Below are 24,580 nucleotides of genomic sequence, written 5' to 3'. Positions count from 1 at the left end.
AGTTCAGTAGATTTTATTTCTTTTGTTTCCATGTCCATGTACCTTTTTCCATTCTTTTTGATACTGTCATAGTTAATTCTCACTTGGACTGATTTAGAATTATGTCAATTGGTATCACTGCCTCTAGCCTTGCTCCTTTCATTCCTTTCTCTACTTCGCATGCATCTAAATTTTTACTTTTCGGAGCAGTTTTAGTTTCACAGCAAAATTGAGCACAGAGCACAGAGATTTCCCATATCCTGTTTCTCCTAACCAATACACAGAGCTTCCTCCACTATCAACAATCCATGCCACAGTGATACATTTATAACATCTGTGAACTTACATTGACATGTCATTATCACCCAATGACCATGGTTTACATTAGGGCTCACTCTTAGTGTTTCAACAAATTTATGACATATATCCATCATTAGGGCATCCTACAGAGTAGTTTTATTGCCCTACAAAGCCCTGGTGCTCCACCTGTTCATCTTTCCCTACCTTCCCAACCCCTAATCTTTTTGTTGATTTCATAATTTTACCCTTTTTATAGAATGTCATTTACTTGGAATAATACAGTAGGCAGTCTTTTCAGATTGGTTTCTTTCACTTAGTATACATTAAACATTCCTTCATGTCCTTTCGAGGCTTGATAGCTCTTTTCTTTTTATCACCAAATAATATTCCATTGTTTTGATGTACTATATCCATTCATCTACTGAAGGACATCTTTGTTGCTTTCAATAATTGACAACCATGCAGAAAGCTGCTAAACATCTATGTGTAGATTTTTCTGTGGATATAACTTTTCAACTCCTTTGGGTAAATGCCAAGATGTGATTATTGGATCATATATGAGTTTGTTTAATTTTATGAAAACTGCCATGCTGTCTTCTAAAGTGTTGTACCATTTTGCAGGTCCACCAAGCAATGAATGAGGGTCCTTATTGCTTCACATTCTTGCCACATTTGATATTGTCATTGTTTTGGGGTTTTACTCTTCTTCTAGTAGATGGTGGCATATCATTATTTTCCATTCTCTTAAAAAATCCATTGTCTTCAGGACCTCGTAATAGGGCATATAAGGTCCTTCATGAGTTGGCTGTAGACTTAGACTGTCTAATGATTCAGTTCCACTACTTATTAGCTGAGTGCCTTTGCACAAATTGCTTAATTTCTCTGTGTCCTTGTTTTCTTATTTGCAAAATTGTGAGGATTGGACAAGTTATTACATATGAAATGTTTAGCACAATGCATATTACACATAAATGCCAAATAAATATTAGTTATTATCATTTGATCCTAAATTACTTTTATGTCCTTATCACTTTCTATTTTCTTCATTGTGCTTGAATCTGTTATATTAATTATCTGTTATATTTAATTATTCTTTAGAGAAAAAAATGGTCTTACTTTCTGCTCTCGCTTAAGCTAGGTACATGTCTCTCACAAATCATTCTGCACTTATGATACTATAGTGTAATTGTCTGTTTTACATTAGACTAGAAGTTCCCAGAGGGCAAGAACTGTACGTTATTTATAATGACAGTTGAGGAACATGGCAAGTTCTCAATAATATATTTTTGTTTGAATAAATAGTCAATGAATTTCTATGATGCTTTATTGTGAAAAATTCTAATTGTACTTGTTTCTGTTTATTATCTTCTTCTACATTCTAGTTTGTGAAGCCTGGAGTTGAGAATTCAAAAGATTACCCTGACTTGGCAAAAGAAGCAGGTAATAGAGAAAATTTAGATCTTTGAATATTCATAGTTTATTATGTGGTCTGTCTTTATTGCATAAGGGGAGCAGCCTGGCAAGCAAAAGGAACCCAGGCGAAAGGGAAAAAATTATGTGGCACATTGCCTAGTGGTTCACTAGAAAAGAGAAAGGGAAAGGAAAAGGACCTTAACCGATATAGAGCCAGGACAGACAGTGGCTTCTGATTTTATGTGTTATCCAGCTGTTTGTTAGAATGGTAAATGGATCTCTGGGAAAGAAAGGTAGGGTTATTAAAAACAGATAACTAGGGGCTGGGGATGTGGCTCAAGCGGTAGCGCGCTCGCCTGGCATGCGTGCGGCCCGGGTTCGATCCTCAGCACCACATACAAACAAAGATGTTGTGTCCGCCGAAAACTAAAAAATAAATATTAAAAATTCTCTCTCTCTCTCTCCCTCTCTCACTCTCTCTTTAAAAAAAAAATAAAATAAAATAAAAATAAAAAAAATAAAAAAAACCCCCGGATAACTAGATTCTAATATCTGTTCTTCTTTGGATTTGTAACAAAATTAATGTCTTCCTTTTCTGGAAAAGGGATAACCACATTCAAAATGTTTTAAATACCTATATGGTAGTTTTTCTTTCTTCACTTTGCTGAGCCAACCTTGAGGATTATTTTTCTATTACTGGCTACTGCATGACTAAATGCTGGAGTGCACTTTGTTATTATATATTCTAGTGTTAGTGCTAGCAAGCAAAGGACTAATGGTTGAATACTTGTGAGCTGAAACTCGAGAGACAAGAATCCACAGGAGAATGTATTTGGTATTCTTCAGAGACAAACTTGGACCATGTTGCACCTGCCTGAATATGGGTGTGAGCTCTAGCAGGGATCCTCTTTGATTGTTTTCTTTCTCTCTCTCTCTCTCTCTCTCTCTCTCTCTCTCTCTCTCTCTCTTTCTCCCTCTCTCTTCCTACCAGGGATTGAACTCAGGGGCATTTAACCCCTGAGCCACAGTCCCAGTCCTTTTGTTGCCCTTTTACAATTTTATTTGGAAACAGTTGAATTGCTTGTGGTCTCATTAAGTTGCTGAGACTGTCTTTGAACTTGTGATCCTCCTGCCTTAGCCTTCAGAGCTGCTGGGATTACAGGCATGTGCCACCGCACCCAGCTTCTTTCTCTCTCTTTAAAGAGGACATACATGAGAGCTTCTTTGCATGGTTTAAATAAGTAAATAAATGAAAAGAAGGGAAGAGAGGGAGGGAGGAAGGAAGAAGCATGTAGTTAAGCTTAAATGCCAGTGTTAGGCATGATCCTTGCCCTAGGAATCTCCCCCACCCCGGTTCCTGTTAGTTTGTTGCTGGGAAAACCAAAAAGAATTATTGTGGTTATTCCACAATAAGATGTTCTTGCTTGTTTCTGTGAGTACCCTGTGTACATATATATTTAGATTTGCATCAATTTAGTATGCAACTCAGTATTTAGATATTGTATGAGAAATTAGAGCATCTCATCCCCCAAAAGGAAGATTCATGATATTTAATTAACTAACTTCTGTTGATTTTTTAGGGTAGACACCATTTAAGGTTTATACTCCATGTTGATAAATTTTCTTCTTGTGACTATTTTCTGCCTTTCCCTGCAGGGTGAGTTTAATCAAGTCAGGTTTCTTGTTATTATAAATCCTTTGCAAGCAATAGTGGGAAAATAAATAAGAACATTTTATATAGAATAGACTTTAAACTTAGCGTTGGGCTGGGGATGTAGCTCAGTGAGAGCACTTACCCTGCATGTACAATGCCTTGGGTTTAATCCCCAACACTGGGAGTGAAAAAGAATTCCACCCATACATTTCACCTTAAGTACCCTCAGACCACATTGGTAACATTTGATTGAACATTTATTTAAACACAATTTGGAGGGAAAAACACCTGAGCTCCTTCTTGTAAATGAGAGCATTTTACTCTCTATAGGTTCATTTGTAGATGTACTGAGGCAGCGGGATTTGTTTCATGGAGTAATGGATCAAGAAATTCTAACCTCTACTTCTCCAAAGTGGCTTAGGAGGGGGGTTCTGCCACCATGTTCTTTCCCTAAATGCATGGAATGGAGAGGGGTACAACCAGAAGTGTCCTGTCACTTCCATTATTCTATCTTCCTTTCCCTCAGGAAACATGATCTCACTAACATTATTATAAGAGATTTTTTTTTTTTTTTTTTGCTTATACTCTGAGCCGGAAAAGATAACTTATTTTCTGACCAAACTAATCCCATAAGCAATTATATACCTTCTTAAATTAATAAAAAAAAAACGAGGTCAGGTATGGGGGCAGGAAAGATGGTGGAGTGAGATGGACATCATTACCCTAGGTATATGTATGACTGCACATATGGTGTGACACTACATTGTGTACAACCAGAGAAATGAAAAGTTGTGCTGCAATTGTGTACAATGAATCAAAATGCATTTTGCTGTTATATACACCTAATTAAAATAAATAAATTAGTAAATACGAGGGCTGGGGCTGTAGCTCAGTGGCAGAGCGCTTGCCTAGCATATGTGAAGTGCCAGGTTTGATCTTTAGCACCGCATAAAAATAAACAAAAAGATAAAGGCATTCTTCCATCTACAACTACAAAAAATTAAAACAAACAAACCAAAGTAATATATATCATATGGTTTTAAAATGAAGTACAGAATGGCTTAAAATTCCTAGGCCTATTTCCAAGTGGAAACTTAAAAAAAAACCAAAAAACTCTTTAGCTTTAGTTTTTCTGGTGCTTACCTACATATATAAATGCTTACTGGAGTTTTTTAATAGTTGGTTTTAGATATCTGCATGTCACTATGGTAGACGAGTATTTAGCTCACACTTCTATAGCCTCTGTTTTTAAAAAAATTAATTAATTTATTCTAATCAGTTGTACACGACAGCAGAATGCTCTTTGATTTATTGTACACAAATGGAGCACAATTTTTGACTTCTCTGGTTGTACTCAAGTAAGGTCACACCATTCATGCAATCAAATATGTACCTAGGGTAATGATGTTCATCCCATTCCACCATCTTTCTTACCCTGCCCCCATTACAGATTAGCATCCACTTATCAGAGAAAACATTCGGGCTTTGGTTTTTTGGGATTATATCCAGTCTTTGTTTTTGTTTTGTCTTGTTGCAGTGCTGCAGACTGAACTCAGGGTGTCGTGCATGTGAGACTAGTACTCTACCATTGAGTATTCCTCTAGCCCCAACCTTTCAGTCTTTTTTCTAGTTTATATACTTAATTTTACTCAGGGTCATTTCAGCCCTCTATGGATAGCATTAAATCTCCTTTCTTGCTCTATAGACAGGACCACTGGCTTTGTAGGAATGAACACGTCATTTGTCTCCCACCAACCTTAACCCCAGGAGTGGGACTGTGTCTCCTTTGCCTTCTACACGTGTGATGGAACCACGGAGGTGAACAAGATAAGACCCTTATATTTATAGTTAGGTATGTAGTTAGGACACGAAGGGTCAAGTATCAAAGAAGGTGATATGGAAAAGTAATACTATAGTCTCAAGGAAACATGATTACTTCTAAAAGGAGAGAGTTGAGATGATTTGAGAAGGATTTTTATTTGAATTGAACATAGATTATATAGAGGTAAATTAACCCTGAGGAAACTCTGAACTTAATTTTTATTCACTCAAAGCAAATACTTCAAGTACCTTTTGACACAGCCCTTTTGTTTTTATAGGCCAGAAGGCGTTAGCTGATGCGCAGATCCCCTACTCGGCAGTGGAGCAGGCGTGCGTTGGCTACGTTTATGGTAGGTGGTAAACCACGTTTTAAAAATTACTCACCTAGATATGGCAGCAGCTTCATACATGATAGAGGCTTTTGTGAATTATAAGCCTCAAAATATAGAATTCAGAATCCTATTCTCATTATTATAGGTTTCCTTATGTGTCGACCTACTGTAATTTTTTTTGGTGCCATTATTGTATTGCCAAAACTGTAGATGAATTAAAAAAAAATTTTTGATCTTTAAAGAGAAGAATTATCCATAATTCTACCATGTAAGGGTATATTCATCTATTAGTGTTCAGAAGATAAATTTTACTCTTTGTTGTCTTAAAATTTGTATTTATTGACTTTTTTTGTCTAACAGAATTTTTCTGATTAGGAAAATGATACACGCTAATTGTTTAAAAAAAGGAACCCCCCTCCAAAAGCATAAGATGAAACAAGTTACTTCTAATCCTGTTATACAAAGCCGATCTCCATTGATTTACTGATTTATATCCTTTAGTGAGTATGTGTGTGCATAGCATGTACATAGGATTTCTCTTAAAGAAAATAAGGTCTTTTTTTGTAATCTGCTTTTCTCATTTTACTACATTGAACATTTCCCATCTCATTAAGTCTTCTACCATCATGAACATTTTCTAGTTAAACTTATTATTTTTTGGAATGGATTAAATATTCACTTGATTAAAAAATATGAAAGATTATGTAGTGGTTATATAGTGTGAAGTCTCACTTTTACTCTGATAACCTGTCCTGTAGTTTTCTTTCTTCATACAACCAGTTTTCCAAATTATTAGTATATCTTTTCAGAAATAATTCATGCATATATAAACATGTGTGTGCATATGTAATTTCCCTTTCCCCTTACTTTTGTTACCCACATGGTAGCATAAGTATTATCTTGTATCCTGTTTTTTTGTTTGTTTAGTGGTTTAAGTTCATATTATAAAGAGCTTCATTTGGGGCTGGGGATGTGGCTCAAGCGGTAGCTTGCTCGCCTGGTGTGCATGCGGCCCGGGTTCGATCCTCAGCACCACATACAAACAAAGATGTTGTGTTCGTCAATAACTAAAAAATAATAAATATTAAAATATTCTCTCTCTCTCTTTAAAAAAAGAGCTTTATTAGTCTTATTTTATAGAGTAGTGTTTTATTAAATAAATGTATCATATTTTATTTAATCCATCCAATTTCGGGGGCGGGGGTGCTGGGAATTGAAACCAAGGGTGCTTTACCACTGAGCTATATCCCCAGCCCTTTTATGTTTTTATTTTGAAACAGGGTTTCACTCAATTTCTTAGGATCTTGCTAAGTTGCTGAGGCTGGCTTCAAACTTGTGATCCTCCTGCCTCAGCCTCCCGAATCACTGGGATTACAGGTGTGCACCACCATGCCCAGCTAATCCATCCACTTTTTAAAAAAATACTTTATTAGACATTGTTAGGCCTTTATTTTTGTTCATTTGTTTACATGGGGTGCTGAAAATTGAACCCAGTGCCTCACACATGCTAGGAAAGTATTCTACCACTGAGCCACAATCCCAGCTCCTAATCCATCCACTTTTAGTGGATATTTAGGATGTTCTTTATTTTTAGCATTTTAAAAGTATTTAATTGTTAAATAAATACTGAATATATTTAAGGTGTATAAATGATTTGATATATGTATATGTTGTGTAATGATTATCATAATCAAATTAATTAGCTTATCCATTGCCAACTATGATGTACATTAAATCTCCAGAACTTGTTTATCTTAAAACTGAAAGTTTGAGCCCTTTGACTAGTATCTTCCCCTTATTTCCATAGCATTTTTTTAAAAGTATTTTTTTAGATGTAGGTGGATATAATACCTTTATTTTATTTATTTATATGTGGTGTTGAGCAATGGAATATTACTCAGCAATAAAATAGAATAAAATCATGGCATTTGCAGGTGAGTGGATGGAGTTGGAGAATATAATGCTAAGTAAAGTTAGCCAATCCCAAAAAACCAAATGCTGAATGTTTTCTCTGATATAATGAGGCTGATTCATAGTGGGGTAGGAAGAGAGAGCATGGGAGGAAGATGGACATCATTACCCTAAGTACATGTATGAAGACACAGATGGTGTGAATATACTTTATATACAACCACAGATATGAAAAATTGTGCTCTGTATGTGTAATATGAATTGTAATGCATTTTGCTATCATATATAACAAATTAGAATAAAAAATAAATATATGTGGTGCTGAGGATTGAACTCAGGGCCTCACATATGCCAGGCAAGCACTCTACCATTGAGCCATAACCCCACCCCCTCACATAGCATTTTTAATAATTACATGAGTTCTAGTCTTGGAGATCTACTGCAGCTTATTTAATGGTAGTAATGATATTTTGTTCTTGACATTTAAAGTTACTTTAAATTTCTAGTTGTTATGAAAATACTGTAAATATTATAGGAAATATCACTGCAGATGAATTTTTGTGCCTGTTATTTATTTCCTTGAGATCTCAAGATGTTGAGGGAATCCTAGGAGGGAAACTTGCTGATTCAAAATAAAAAATGTGTATATGAAAAGGATGTTCTTAAACCTTGCTGGAGAGTCTACCTTCCAATGTTCTCATCTTACTGCTCCAGAATTTCTGCCTTGGTGATGATGTTACTTGGGAGAAGTCACATGTGTATTCAATATGGATCACATTTTTCTGGAATGTCCTTGTACATAGGCTCTTTCAAACTTTTTGAAATTGTGAAGTCTTTATGTATTTATTTATTTTGAGACCTGGTTTCCTAAACTGATGTGGTCCTGAACTAATGGGATCATATAATCCTCTTGTCTCAGACTCCTAAGTAGCTGGGACTAGAGGTATATGCTGCCACACTTGGTTTAAGTTGTGTAGTGTGTATATGAAATGTTAAAAATAATGGCCTTCAATCTGTTGGTATAGTTTTAAAAATTTACATACCAAGCTAGGTGTGTTGGTGCATGCCTGTAATCCCAGCTATTCAAGAGACTTAGGAAAGAGAATTTTAAGTTGGAGTCCAGCCTGGGCAACTTAGTGAGACCCTGTCTTAAAATAATAAAGAAGACTGGGGATATTACTCAATGGTAGAGTGCTTGTCTAGTATGTGTGAGGCCCTGAGTTCAATCCCCAGCACTAAAAAAGCAAATTTATATCTTATAGGCAAGTATCCATGAAATAATGGTCCATACCACTACCCAGATTGAATTGTTTACTACTATAGTGTCAATTCTCTACTTTCCCACCTCTGTATTATATAAAGAAAGTGTACATATGTTCTTTATTTTAATATTTTTTTTATTTTTGAAGAGTATATGATGCTTAATGCTATAACTGTTTCTAAATAAGGTGTTATTTTAGTCAGATATTTCACTGCTATGACCAAAAGACCTGACAAGAATAAAGAAAGAAAAGTTTACTTGAGAGTCATGGTTTCAGAAGTCTCAGTTCATAGATGTCTCCATTCCTTGGGGCTTGAGGTGAGACAGAACATCATGGTGGAATACTATAGCAGAGGAAAGCAGGTCAGGCCATGGCCACCCAGAGTGGGCGGAGTGGGGGGGTGCAGAGAGAGAGAGTGGGGGGAGTGCTGCATTCAACAAGGTATATATTTTATATACCCCAGTGCCTGCCCCCATGGACCAGCCTCTTCTAGCCATTCCGTAAGGAATGCCTACAGTTACCATCCAGTGACTTAACACATGGATTAGGTTAAGACTCTCATAACCCAATCATTTCAAACTCTAAACTTTCTTGCATTGTCTTACACATGAGCTTTTGGGGAACACTTCACAATTCAACTGTAACAGATGTCAATAATGTATACGTCCTGCCTGTGTTGTATGCTAGGCAAAGGCATGATACTGAAAAAACATAATGCAATATTATATTGTATTACAGTTCCATGATTCCTGTATTATAGGCATTAAAAGTTTAATTTGTTTTTCTATATAGGTGATTCTACCTGTGGGCAGAGGGCTATCTATCACAGTTTGGGACTGACTGGAATTCCTATAATCAATGTTAACAATAACTGTTCCACTGGTTCTACTGCTTTGTTTATGGCCCGGCAACTGATTCAGGGAGGTAAGAAGAGGTTATATGTTTAGTGTACTTGAATAAGTGTGGGACTATTTCCTGGTTAATCATTTCTCCATATTATCATTGATTTATAATGTATTTCTTTAAAAAAGCTTTATTAAGACATAATTCACCCTTTTGACACATACAATTCAGTGTTTTTCATTATATTTATAGAATTGTGCAGTCATCATCACTATCTAATTTTAGAACATTTTTATTACTCAAAAAGAAACCTTGGGATGGGCATGGTGCTACACACCTATAATCCCAGGTACTTGGGAAGATGAGAGGAGGATCGCAAATTGGAGACCAGCCTTGGCAATTTAGCGAGGTCCTTCTCAAAAAATATAAAGGGCTGAGGACAAGTTAGAGTGCTTTTCTTGTATGTGCAAGGGCCTAGATTCAATTCCTAGAACAGAAAAAAAAAAAAAAAAAAAGAAAAGAAAAGAAAAAGAAACTCTGTATCTATTAGCAGTTACTCCTCTTTTTGCTTTCCCATCAGCCCCTTGCAAACCTTAATCCACTTTAATCTCTGTTGATTTATCTATTCTGAACATTTTTATGAACAGAATCATATAATATAAGGCTTTTTGTGATTTGTTTCACATAGTATAATGTTTTAATTCACGTTATAGCATATGCTAGTATTTTATTCCTTTTTTAAAAAAATATTTTTTTTAGTTGTAAATGGACACAGTGCCTTTATTTCATTTATTTATTTATTTTATGTGGTGCTGAGGATTGAACCCAGTGCCTCACATGTGCTAGGCAAGTGCTCTACCACTGAGCCACAACCCTAGCCCATTTCATTCCTATTTTATGGCCAAATAATATTTCTTTGTGTGATGTACCATATTTTATCTTGTTTCTGTATTTTTTGCTGTTAAGCATAACATCACTATAAATAATTTTAAAATTTCTACACAACTTCAAAAGGCCCTTTCTCAAAATAAAAAGGGCTGGGGATATAGCTCAGTGGCAGAGCACTTGCTTAGCATGTGAGAGGCATGTGTGAGGCTTTGGGTTCAAGCCCCAATATTGCTAAGAAAGAAAAGAATGAATAAATAAATAAATATAAAGCAAAAGAAAGAAAAATAACAAAGAAGTGGAACAAGGGACACTAGTTTTATCAAACAGTAAATACAAAACTCCAAGAATTAAAACACTGAGTAGTAGAACAGTAATCAACAGTTGAATTGGTGGAACAGAATAGAGAGCTTAATAAAAGACCCTAGAATATTTGGAAATATAGAATATGATGTGTATCCACAAGAACTGAGAATACACACACACACACACACACACACACACAAATTATATACAAAGCCAGGTGTGGTTATATACACTAGTAATTCCCATTACTCAGGAGGCTTGCCTCATATTTTCAAGGATCCTGACTTAGCCTCCTTGAGTAACTGAGATTATATTATAGATATGATGTCTGGCTTTATCTTCTATTTTTTAAAGAAAATATTTGAGGGCTGGGGATGTGGCTCAAGCGGTAGCGCGCTTGCCTGGCACGTGTGCGACCCGGGTTCGATCCTCAGCACCACATACAAACAAAGATGTTGTGTCCGCCAAAAACTAAAAAATAAATATTAAAAATTCTCTTTAAAAAAAAAAAGAAAATATTTGAAAATTTTGTCATGTTTTGCTTTTTAGTTGAACTTTAACATTGTTTTTAGATGTTTCCTCACTTCAAAAGCAATTCTGTTGAGATTTTGATTTTGATTCTTTTAAATTTTTAGTTAAAATTTCCATTTAATTGACCACTTATTTAAAATTCAGGATTTGTTTTTTTTTTTTTTTGGTACCAGGGATTGAACCCAGTGGGGTTTAACCACTGAGCCAAGTCCCCAGCCCTTTTTATATCTTTTTATATTTTATTTAGATACAAAGTCTTGCTGAGTTGCTAAGTGCCTTGCTAATCTGCTGAGGCTGGCTTTCAACTCCAGATCCTCCTGTGCCTCAGCCTTCCAAGTTGCTGTCATTACCGGCATGTGCCACCATGATTAGCCAGGATTAGTTTTTTATATTTGTTTTTCATTGAAACATATTTCCACATTAATCAATTTTCTTTCTTCTTTCTTTTTTTTTTTTTTGGTGTGTGTGATGCTAGGATAGAACTCACATCATTAATTAGCATAGCTAATTAAGTGCTCTACAACCAATCTACATCCCCAGCTCTTATGTTTACTTTGAGGCAGAGACTAAGTTGCCCAGGCTGCCTTGGAACTTGTGATCCTCCTGTCTTAGTCTCCTGAGTAGCTGGGATTACAAGTGTGCACCACCATACCCACTGATCAAAACCTTTATTGGCATATTAAGACACAAGAGAAGAATTAGCATTTCTTTTTGAATATTTTTTTCTTCTTATCTAGAAGCATGTAAGAATTTTCTATGTAATTTTTTACTTATTAAAAATTTTGTAGAATTATAATATATTTTTGCATTTTATATAAATTATTATACTTATTTTAATTGAAGTATTTAATGTTATTTTGTTGGGTATCTGGAAATTTACATTTTCAAAATAATTACATTTTTCTTTAAGGTATGGCAGATTGTGCCTTAGCTCTTGGCTTTGAGAAGATGTATAAGAGAGGTCTTGAATCAAAAGTGAGTTTCGCTTATTATTTTGGAGTTTTTATGAGAAACTTTGCTCATATATCATAAATAGAGTCTGTTAGTAAGCAATATATAGCATGATTTGTCACAGTTATTTAATAAACGATACAATCTAAAAGCTGTAATTTTACCATATATGTACACATAGACCTTGGTATTTTAGAATAGTAAAGAATCTTAAAGAGTTATTTAGTTCAAGCTCTTTTTAAATCAGTGATGAAATTAGTGTTCAAAGGGGTCAAATTATTGAATTTCAGGTTAGTTTATCTACTTAATTTGAAAGTCATTCATTTATTCAACAAATGAATTTCATTCAACAAATTGGAAAGAGTTAATAAAGCATGGGACTTCTGGCTGGGGAGGCTGAGGCAGGAGATTCACAAGTGTGAGGCCAGCCTCAACAATTTAGTGAGACCCTAAGCAATTTAGTAAGATTTTGTTTTAAAATGATGCTTATGTTCACTTTTTAAAAAAAACATTTATTCTTTAGTTGTAGATGGACACAATACCTTTATTTAATTTTTATGTGGTGCTGGGAATCGAACTCAGTACCTCAAGTATGCTAGGCGAGCACTTTTCCTCTGAGCCACAACCCCAGTCCCTTTGTCTTAAAATGGAAAAAAAAAGAAGTGCTGGAGATGTGACTCAGTCTCTAGGTTCAATCCCTACTACTGGGGAAAAAAAAAGTATAATAGTTTATTTGAGCTTTCTCTGCATTTTTTGATATGACTAGGTGATTTTTGTCTCCAATTCTATTCATATGGTGAATTACATTTATTGATTTGCATACGTTGAACTATCCTTACACCTCAGAATAAAACAAACTTGGTCAGTATGTATAATCTTCTTAATATGTTGTTGAATATGATTTGCTAATATTTTATTAAGAAATTTTGCATCTAAGTTCGTCAATGATTTTGATCTGTTGCTTTCTTTCCTTGGTGTGTCCTTATCTAGTTTTAGTATCAGGGTGACACTGGTTTCATAGAATGAATTTAGGGTTTTTTTGGGGGCGGGATGCGAATGGTATTGGGGATTGAACTCAGGGGCACTCAACCACTGAACCACATCCCAAGCTCTATTTTATATTTTATTTAGAGACAGGGTCTCACTGAGTTGCTTAGTACCTTACTGTTGCTGAGGCTGGTTTTGAACTCGAGATCCTCCTGCCACTGGGATTGTAGGCGTATGCCTGGCTCTCATAGAATGAATTAGAAAGTTAAAGTTCTACCCCTTTCTATTTCATGGAATAATTTGAGGAACATTGGCATTAGTTCTTTAAAGTTCTGGTAGAATTCAACTAAGAATCCATCTGGTCCTGGACTTTTCTTTGTTGGAAGGCTTTTTATTACTGCTTCTCTTTCATTGCTAGTTACTGATACATTTAGGTTTTTCTATGTTCTCTTGATTCAGTTTTTCTCAGCAAGAGAAACAATAAGAGAGGTAAATAGGGAGCCTACATCCTGGGAACAAATCTTTACTCCTCACACTTCAGATAGAGCCCTAATATCCAGAGTATACAAAGAACTCAAAAAATTAAGCAATAAGAAAACAAATAACCCAATCAACAAATGGGCCAAGGACCTGAACAGACACTTCTCAGAGGAGGATATACAATCAATCAACAAGTACATGAAAAAATGCTCACCATCTCTAGCAGTCAGAGAAATGCAAATCAAAACCACCCTAAGATACTATCTTACTCCAGTAAGATTGGCAGCCATTCTGAAGTCAAACAACAAGTGCTGGCGAGGATGTGGGGAAAAGGGTACACACTTGTACATTGCTGGTGGGACTGCAAATTGGTGCGGCCAATTTGGAAAGCAGTATGGAGATTTCTGGGAAAGCTGGGAATGGAACCACCATTTGACCCAGCTATCGCCCTTCTCGAACTATTCCCTGAAGACCTTAAAAGAGTGTACTATAGGGATACTGCTACATCGATGTTCATAGCAGCACAATTCACAATAGCTAGACTGTGGAACCAACTTAGATGCCCTTCAATAGATGAATGGATAAAAAAAAATGTGGCATTTATACACAATGGAGTATTACTCAGCACTAAAAAATGACAAAATCATGGAATTTGCAGGGAAATGGATGGCATTAGAGCAGATTATGCTAAGTGAAGCTAGCCAATCCCTTAAAAACAAATGCCAAATGTCTTCTTTGATATAAGGAGAGCAACTAAAAACAGAGCAGGGAGGAAGAGCATGAGAAAAAGATTAACATTAAACAGGGACGAGAGGTGGGAGGGAAAGGGAGAGAAAAGAGAAATTGCATGGAAATGGAAGGAGACCCTCATTGTTATACAAAATTACATATAAGAGGATGTGAGGGGAAAGGGAAAAAAAATCAAGGGAGAGAAATGAATTACAGTAGATGGGGTAGAGAGAGAAGATGGGAGGGGAGGGGAGGGGGTATAGTAGAGGATAGGAAAGATAGCAGAATACAACAGTCACTAGTATGGCAATATGTAAAAACGTGGATGTGTAACCGATGTGATTCTGCAATCTGTATACGGAGTAAAAATGGGAGTTCATAATCCACTTGAATCAAATGTATGAAATATGATATGTCAAGAGCTTTGTAATGTTTTGAACAAACAATAAAAAAAAATAAAATCCAAAATAGGGAAAAAAAGTTTTTTATACATTCTAGATGCAACTCCTTATTTAATTTGCTGATATTTTCCCCATTAATTGAGTTGTATTTTCATTTTGTTAATGTTGTCCTTTGATGCCAGAGTTTTAATTTTGATGAAGTTCAATTTATATTATCAGTATTTATTGTTATTCTTATTGTTAGGTGGTACTGGGGTTTGAACCCAGGGTCATTCTACCATTGAGCTATATTCCAGCCCTTTATTTGTTTATTTAAATTTTGAGATAAGGTGTAAGTTGCCCAGGCTAACTTTGTACTTGTGATCCTCCTGCCTCAGCCTCCTGATTGAGTTATCGTTTTGTTGCTTGTGCTTTTGTTGTCATAGCTAAGATAACCTTTGACAAATCCAAGCCATAAAAATTTGCTCCTGTTTTCTTCTAAGAGTTTTTTAGTTTTAGCTGTTACATTTAGGTCTTTGTTCCTTCTGAGCTTTATTTATTTATTTTTTTATGAGGTATGAAGTAAGGCGCCAACATTCTGGATGTCTTTTATTTGATTTTTTTCTTGCCTAATTACCATTGATAGAACTTCCTGTTGGATAGAAGTGGTAAGAACAGAAATCCTTGTCTTGTTTCTGACCTTATAAGATCTTATAAGTCTTTTGCCATTAAATATGAACAAGATATTAGCTACAAAATCAAATGGTCAATGGTTACCAGATGGTTACCAATAGTTTACTATGTTCTTAGAATAGTAATATTACCTCTGGATTAAAAAATTTTTTTCCTTTTCATTTTTTATCATGCTGGGTATTGAACCCAGAATCTTGTACATGCTAGGCAAGTCTTTTTTAGATGTTGATGGACCTTTAATTTATTCAATTATTTATATGTGGTGCTGATAATTGAACCCAGTGCCTCACACATGCTAGGCAAGCGCTCTACTATTGAGTCATAACCCCAGCCCCTGCTAGGCAAGTCTTTATCACTGAACCACATTCCCAGTCCTGCCTGTGGATTGTAGGTAGATGTCTTTTATTAGGTTGAAGAAAGTTACCTTTTCCTGTTTTTTGTTTTTATTTTAGTTTTTGTAATGCAAATTGTCTTTTTAAAAAAATTTTAAGTGCTTTTTCTGTGTCTATTGAGATGATTGGGTGGTGTTTGTCCTCTGTTCTATTGATATAGGGTGTTACATAAATTGATTCACAGGTGTTAAATGAACGTTGCATTCTTGAGATAAATTCCACTTAGTGTGATGTTTCATCCTTTTTATGTGTTGGTGCTTTCAATTCACTAGTATTTTGTTTAGGATTTTTTTTTCTCTAAAAAATGATTTTATATTCATCAGAGATAGTGGTCTGTAGTTTTCTTGTGATGGCCATCTACTCTACTTACTGTGTGGGAGGCTGTGTGCTAGATTGGGGTTTGCATACAGAGGTGTATGGTAGAGTAATAGGTGAATTGACAAAACAGTTAGCCTTCCCTCTATGGAATATTTGCAGTGGGGAATTCTGATCTTCTTTTCTAGAACCATGAAAACAGATGTGGTTATACTTTCTGTGTATCACTTTATCCTTTTCCTGATTAGCTCTTTCTCTGAAACACCTAATTATGCTATTACCTTAGTGTCTTTGTTCTTGCTATTCCATCTGCCTAGAATGTTCCTTTCTCAAGATTACCTAAATAACTTCCTCCCCACTCCATTACATCCCTGCTTAAATGTCACTATCAATGAGATCTCCCCTGACCATTGTCTGTAAAATAGCACTTCTCACCTTCAGTCTTTATCTTTTTCTTCATATATATTCTTCTTCATAGCATTATTATTTACGTTTCAATTTATTCTTGTCTCCATCATCACCTTCTTCCTTTCTTGGAAATGTCAGATGAGAAGAATCTTTAACTGATGTGTTCATTCTTCTATTCCCTGAACCTTGAATAGTTATTATCACATATTGCATGCTTGATCAGTATTTTTTAAATAATTAATACCTCTTTGATTGTTTGAATATTTTTCTTCTTCTCATGTTTTCCTGCAAAGGATTTACTGATGATTTTATTTACATTGACAATTTTTGGTTTACTATGTTCTTAGAATAAGCAAAGTTCTTTCAAATAGTGTAATACTTGAAAGAGACACATACAATGCTATTACTTATTAAATTTTGTTTTTTACCTCTTAGTTTTCAGATAGGACCAATCCAATTGATAAACATTTTGAAGTCTTGGTCAATAAGTATGGAATTTCTGCCCACCCAATTGTTCCTCAGCTGTTTGGTTCTGCTGGAAAAGAACACATGGAAAAATATGGTATGTTAAAAAACAAAACAACACTTTAAGGTGACAGGTACAGTGATGCATCCTGTAATCCCAGCTACCTAGGAGACATGGAGGCAGGAGAATCATAAGTTTGAGGCCAGCCTGGGCAACTTAATGAGGCCCTGTAGGTCTTCAATGGATCACTTGTTTAGCAGCGAAGCTCTAGGTTCAATCCTCAGCACCAAAAAAACAACAAAACCTTAAGACTCATTACTAGTTATATATTTATTAAGGAACTGTGGAGGACATCATGATATATATAAGATATAAACTAGTTTTTGAACTAGGTTGGTGAAGTAGTCCCTGTACAGAAAGTATACATAGGACATCATATGGGAAGTACACCTAGAATACTACATAGTAGGAAACTGAAATAGGAAAAAGTACAATTTTTTGTCTCCTTTAATCAGGGATGATAAATTGAGGATTACCAGTTCTGAATATGATAGTAAAACTTTAAACTTGTTCTTGATAATAGATTTATATAGCCAAATTGTATTCTTTTTAAAAATTTTTTAGTTGCAGTTGGACACAATATCTTTATGTTTTATTTTTATGTGGTGCTGAGGATTGAACCCAGGGCCTCGCACGTGGTATGCGAGTGCACTACCGCTGAATCACAACCCCACCCCCTCAAATTGTATTCTTTAATTTGAGTCTGTCAGGAGTCTGTCATCATCCCATATTCCATGGCATTTTAAGGGGTTAAAATTTCTTAGTTGATTTGGATTTTGTAGCTAATATTCTTTGACTAATGGTCAATGGTTACCAGATGGGTAAAGCATGGATTAGTGAAGATAGGGTGATTTTTTTTCTGTTGTATGACTGAACCACTGCCTTATTGAATACTATGAGATAAGAAAGAAGATGACCATGTTTGACAGGTCAGCACTCCAATTCTTTGCAGGAAAAATATCCTAGGCTCAATAGGCAGCATCAAGTAGTCAGAAAGGAAACAAGTCTTTCAGCAAGAATGGAAGTAAGTGGCACTTCCATTTACTAAAATTCTCAAAGCAGAAACATGAATCAACTTTGATAATTCTTCCTCCCTTTCTTCCACTCCAGTTTCTTACTATATCCTAGAAATTCTACCTGTGAACCATCAAACTATCTTCTTTCGTCCAGTTCTTTCATTACCATAGCTCTTTTCTTAGGTAGACTTTTTTTTGGGGGGGGGGCGGGTAGGGGTGCTGTCCCACTGAACTATATCCCCAGTCCTATTTATTTATTTAGAGACAGGGTCTTACCAAGTTCCCAAGCTTGCCTCGAAGTTGCAATCCTCCTGCCTCAGCTTCCCAAGTCACTGGGAATTATAGGCAGGTCCCTCTGCCCCTGGGTAGGTTAGAATTTTTAAAACATTGATTGTAACCCACTAGGAAATTATGGAATCGAATCAAGTTTAGTGGGTCAAGCCAACCATTTCTTTTAATCTGAACTTTGTATTGTTGTCTATTATCACTCAAAACAGAGAAGTAAACAAAACACTGTACACAGCAAGCAAGAATGTGAATTCTCATAAAGGTGATAGCTTGTGACCTACATCACCACCTAGGTTAAAAAAAATAATGTTGTCAGCATCCAAAATTCCTCTGTGTACATTATTTTTGTCTTATGAACTTTGTAGGTTTCTTGATCATCTTGAGTCATTGCTTTAGCTAACCCCACAAATCTTATTGTAATGTGTTCTTTTCTACCATGAGACTCTTCTGAAATGGTTGAGGGTCAAAAATCTTAAGCTTCCTAGTGGCCCTTTTTTTGAGAGAATTTGTAAAACAGAGCTGTCTGAACTATGTACTGAGGTATTCCATTTGATCTTTCTGAGATCTTTTTTTAATATTTAATTTTTAGGTGTAGATGGACACAGCAAAATGCCTTTATTTTTATGTAGTGCCAAGGATCGAACCCGGGTCTTGCCTGTGCTAGGCGAGCACTCTACCACTGAGCCACAATCCCAGCCCTCTTTTTGAGATCTTAACTGAGGATTTGACATAGCCTGGGCTTCATCTCAGACAGTGTTTTACTGGCAGTGTCATGAATTTGATCTTTGCTGAAAGTCTATTTCTTAATTTTAGCATCTTTTACCACTAAAAAATCTGAGAATTTTCAAAACAATCGCGTTCTAGGTTTTTTGTTTAACAATTGTTTCCTCAATATAAAGATACAGAATTTTACTATAAGCTGCAATAAGAAATCAGGTAGCAACTTCAACATTTTGTATGTTTTCTAATTTTGTACATAATTTCAGGCAATAGTATTATAAAAATCCCTGTCTTGTTATAAGAAGAATCTCCCTTCATCTAGTTCCCGGTTATAAGAAGAATCTCCCTTCATCTAGTTCCCGGTCAGATTTTCTTTATCTTCTTATAAGCCCTCACCTGCAGCATCTTCAAAGGACTTCAAAGATACCACTAATATTCTCTTCTAGGCACTTCAGGCTTTCACTAGCAGTTTCTTCAAAGTCTACTTTCTGGTTCCAAAGCCATTCAAATATTCTAAATTTTTGTTCAGTGAGACTGAACAATCAAGGATAGATTGTTCCTTGATCAAGGAACTGGCAGATTCATTGTCTGGTGAAGGCCCACTTTCTGATTCATGGAAGGCATCTTCTCATTATGTCCTCATACAAGAAAAAGGAAAGAGAGCTCTGGGACCTCTTTTATGAGGCCACTAATCCCATTCATGAGGGCTCTGTCCTCATGATTTGATTACCTCTCAAAGGTCCTACTTTCTATTACTATCACCTTGGGGATTAGGTTTCAACATATGAAGTTTGTGGAGATATAAACATTCAGTCAATTGTGCACCTCAAAGGCCCATCTCCTAATAACAGTTAGGAACAGGGTTTGACATAAGAATTCAAGGGAATGAAGTACAGTGGCACATGCTTGTAATCCAAGTTTCTCAGGAGGCTGAGGCTGAAGGGTTGTAAGTTCAAAGCCAGCCTTAGCAATTTAGCAAAGCCCTAAGCAATTTATGGAGTCCCTGTCTCAAAATAAAAAATAAAAAGGCTGGGGATGTGGCTCAGTGATTAAGTCCCTTTGGTTCAATTCCCAGTACCAAAAACTAAAACAAAACAAAACAACAACAATAACAACAACAAGCAATAAATAAATAAATAAATAAACAAACAAATAAATAAATAAATAAATAAGGGGCTGGGGATGAAGCTCAATGATAGAGCTTCACATGAGGTTTTTCTACCATGCAAAAAGGCTGGGGATGTGGCTCAGTGATTAAGTCCCTTTGGTTCAATTCCCAGTACCAAAAACTAAAACAAAACAAAACAACAACAATAACAACAACAAGCAATAAATAAATAAATAAATAAATAAATAAATAAGGGGCTGGGGATGAAGCTCAATGATAGAGCTTCACATGAGGTTTTTCTACCATGCATGTGACCCTGGTCCCCAGCACTACAAAAACAAACAAACAAACAAAAATAAGAAAGGAAATAAATGAACTAATTTAGAGAGAACTGTTGTATTTATGATGTTGTTATCCTAGAAAATTAAAGTTTTTCCTTATATATAAACGTTTTATTTCATGTGAAATAAATTTATTTCACATTTTATTTATTTTTAAATAACTTCCTTAATTGCTTTAGTCGTCTTTGAGGCAAATGGATGTTTCTTTGTTGTTATGTCCTCTAAATTAGTTATTAGCTGTGTGTATGTATATATATGTATATAGATTTCTATTAATTAAAAAAATATTTTTAGTTGTAGATGGATATAGTACCTTTATTTTGTTAATTTATTTGTGGTGCTAAGGATGGAACCCAGTGCCTTACATGTACTAGGCAAGCCCTCTACCACTCAGCCACAACCCCAACCCTCTGTGTATTAATTTTATGACTTGCTATATTATTAAATTTTCTAATTTGGGGGTTAGTTTTGTTATTGATTTTATTTAAAGGTGTTTTTCAGATAAGCAACTATATTATATCACCTGCAAAAAGAGTGAGTTTTACTGCATCTTTACTAAGTGTAATGTTTCTAATTGATTTCTTTTTTATAATTGCTTTAGCCAATACCATAAGTACATGTTAAATAGTAATGAAGATAATAGACATCCTTGTCCTATTCCTGATTTCATTGTTTTCCCTTTAAGTAAGATCTTGGCTTCAGGACAATGATATGTACAGTTTGAGCCATCTCCAATCCAAAAATCCAAAATCTGAAATACTCTGAAATCTGAAACGTAGGGTTAGATTCTGTTGCTGTTATTTTATGTAGTAATTTCAATTTTCAATTTAATATTTATAACTGATGTTGATTTATAATTTTTTTGTTAGGTCTTTAACAAGTTTTATACTTGCTTCATAAAAAGAAATATGAAGTTTCTTTTTTTCTTTTTCTTTTCTTTTTTTTTTTTTTACTCTTAATGCTATAAAATAGTTTATGGAGCATTGGGACCATGTGATCTTTGTAAGTTTGGTAGAATTTTCTGTGAAACTGTGTGGGCCTGTTCTACCCCCCCCCCCCCGCCCCCGCCAGGGTAGTTGCTTGGTAATTTCCTCTATGTTTAAATATTCTGTAACCATTTTTGGCAGTCCAGAAATTACTCAATTTAGATTTTTAAGTCAACTTATATGGAAGTCTGAAAAGTAATCTTTTATAGTTAAAAATTTATTTCTATTTAAAGTAGGAAAAGTTTCTCAGCCTGTTCTTACTTTTACTGCTGGAAACTGTAGAGCAACAGTAGGCTGCCACCAGCTCACCTCTTTGCTCTCTGCAGGTTTTCTTCTGGCTGCTTTTGTTCCCTCAAAGAATGAGCAGTTGTTGGCTGGGATTTGGTCTTTTCCCTTTTCATTTTTTCTAACTTACAGATAATTTAAAGTTTTGGCATCTTCTGTTTTCTGGTTATGCTGATTGTATGGTTTTGTGCTATCTTATTTTTTCTTGTGAGTCTATATTGTTGTGGATATACACCACCTACACACATACATATTTGTGTTTATATATGTTTTCTTTGTTCAGCTTTTGTTTGGAAGGATTGCCCAAGGTCATGGAAGCTACTGAAATACATGAATATATATTTCAATAACTTAGACTTAAAAAGAGGGAGCACTTCCAAAGAAACTATAGAATTCAATAACACAATCAATAACTTAGACTTAACTGACATACATAGAATATTTCACCCTTCAATGAACGAATACACTTTCTTCTCAGCAGCACATGGATCCTTCTCTAAAATAGACCATATACTATGCCACAAAGCAACTCTTAGCAAATATAAAAAAATAGAGATACTACCCTGTATTCTATCAGATTATAATGCAATAAAATTAGAAATCAATGATAAAATAAGAAATAAAAGCTACTGTAACACCTGGAGACTAAATAATATGTTACTAAATGAAAAATTAATTCATTAATTAAAAATTAGTTGCAGAGGACATCAAGGAGGAGATTAAAAAATTTAGAGGTGAATGAGAACACAGATACAATATATTGAAATCTGTGGAACACTGTGAAGGCAGTTCTAAGAGGAAAGTTCATTGCATGGAGTTCATTCCTTAAAAGAAGAAAAAGTCAACAAATAAATGACTTAACATTACATCTCATAGCCCCAGAAAAAGAACAAATCTACACCAAAAGCAGTAGAAGACAGGAAATAATTAAAATTAGAGCTGAAATTAATGAAATGGAAATAAAAGAAACCATTGAAAAAATTGACAAAAACAAAAAGTTGCTTCTTTGAAAAAATAAATAAAATTGACAGACCCTTAGCCATGATAATGAAGAGAAGGAGAGAGAAAACTCAGATTACTAACATAAGTGATGAAAAAGGAAATATCACAACAGACACTACAGAAATACAGATAATCAGAAATTATTTTGAAAACTTGTACTCCAATAAACTAGAAATATCAAAGATATTGACAAATTTCTAGAATCATATGATTTGCCCAAATTGAATCAGGATGATATATACAATTTAAACAATTTTAAGTGATGAAATAGAAGGCACCATCAGAAGCCTACCAACCAAGAAAAGCCCCAGGACTAGATGGATATATAGCTGAGTTCTACAAGACCTTTAAAGAAAAACTAATATCAATACTCTTTAATTTATTTCAGGAAAAAAAAAGGGGGAACACTTCTAAACTCGTTCTATGAGGCCAATATCACCCTGATTACCAAACCAGGGAAGACACATTAAAGAAAGAAAACTTAAGACCAATATTTCTAATGAACATAGATGCAAGAATTCTCAATAAAATTCTGGCAAATCAAATACAAAAACATATCAAAAATATAGTCTGCCATGATCAAGTGGGGTTCATCTCAGGATGCAAGGTTGGTTCAAACATATGGAAATCAATAAATGTAATTCATCATATCAATAGACTTAAAGATAAGAACCATATGATCATCTCAATAAATGCAGAAAAGCATTTGACAAAATACAGCACCCCTTCATGTTCAAAACACTAGAAAAACTAGGGATAATAGGAACATATTCAACATCATAAAGGCTATCTATACTAAGCCCCAGGCCAACATCATTCTAAATGGAGAAAAATTGAAATCCCCCTAAAAACTGGAACAAGACAGGGATGCCCTGTTTCACTGCTTCTATTTAACATAGTTCTTGAATCACTGGCCAGAGCAATTAGACAGATGAAAGAAATTAAAGGGATATGGATAGGTAAAGAAGAACTCAAGATAGCACTGTTCGCCAACGATATGATTCTATACCCAGAAGACCCAAAAAGTTCCACCAGAAAACTTCTAGAACTAGTAAATTAATTCTGGGAGCCACATCATTCTGTTAAATCTCATTGAGCTTGTAGTTGAACAGAACCTCAGAGTGTGTCTCATAGTTGTTCCTTTTCCCAGGGCTTGTTTTTTTTTTTTTTTTTTTTTTTTTTTGGTAGGGGGAGGCTTAAGAACAGAACTGGGCATTTAATTTATATTCTGGCCCATTCCACTGATAAATCTTGCTGAAATCTAGTTGAATTCATTATTACAGCATTTCCTTCAAGCTTCAGGTTTGGTGAGTGTCATTTTAATCTTCTAATTTAGTTTCAGTTGGAAAAATTAATCAGAACACAGCTAAGGTTAGTGGTTAGGGCTTTTCTTTAAGTGGAGGCATTAATTAATGCTGTGTTTGCCAATGAGTGTTCCATGGGGCACTAAGCTCCTAAGATGCACCATGACATGGGTCAGATAGGTTGGGAAATGCTTTCTATGTTAATCCTCCTTTGGGAAGTCACAGTGCACATTCCATGGTAAGGACTCTAAATATCTTAGTAAAGGAATCTATTCTTGTTTGACAAAAGAACCCTCATTAAAAAAAAAAAAAAAAACCACCAAAAATAATTAAAATACAAACACAACAAAACCCACACAACACTATTTTCTTGTTGAAAAAGATGTCTTGAAGAACTTAGTTGTCTTGTTAATAGTCAGATAAGATGTTTCC

At 35.0% G+C, this 24,580-nt stretch overlaps 1 protein-coding gene across 3 annotated transcripts in view; it reads left to right on the top strand.

Annotated features, from left to right (window-relative positions):
- Scp2 (sterol carrier protein 2) overlaps window positions 1–24,580 on the top strand; it is a 98,493-nt gene that overhangs the window by 5,368 nt on the left and 68,545 nt on the right. For 2 of the 3 annotated variants that reach the window (XM_076860342.1, XM_076860346.2), the window contains exons 2-6: window positions 1,662–1,719; window positions 5,446–5,517; window positions 9,465–9,596; window positions 12,148–12,212; window positions 17,008–17,134. In XM_076860342.1, the coding sequence (XP_076716457.1) occupies window positions 1,662–1,719; window positions 5,446–5,517; window positions 9,465–9,596; window positions 12,148–12,212; window positions 17,008–17,134 (454 nt within the window). The remainder of the gene's footprint in view (window positions 1–1,661; window positions 1,720–5,445; window positions 5,518–9,464; window positions 9,597–12,147; window positions 12,213–17,007; window positions 17,135–24,580) is intronic. The other variant, XM_076860345.2, reaches the window with a different exon arrangement.

This window comes from Callospermophilus lateralis, chromosome 7 (genome assembly GCF_048772815.1).
Source record: "Callospermophilus lateralis isolate mCalLat2 chromosome 7, mCalLat2.hap1, whole genome shotgun sequence".
Taxonomy (NCBI): Eukaryota; Metazoa; Chordata; class Mammalia; order Rodentia; family Sciuridae; genus Callospermophilus; species Callospermophilus lateralis.
This window is presented reverse-complemented; position numbering and strand designations above follow the sequence as displayed.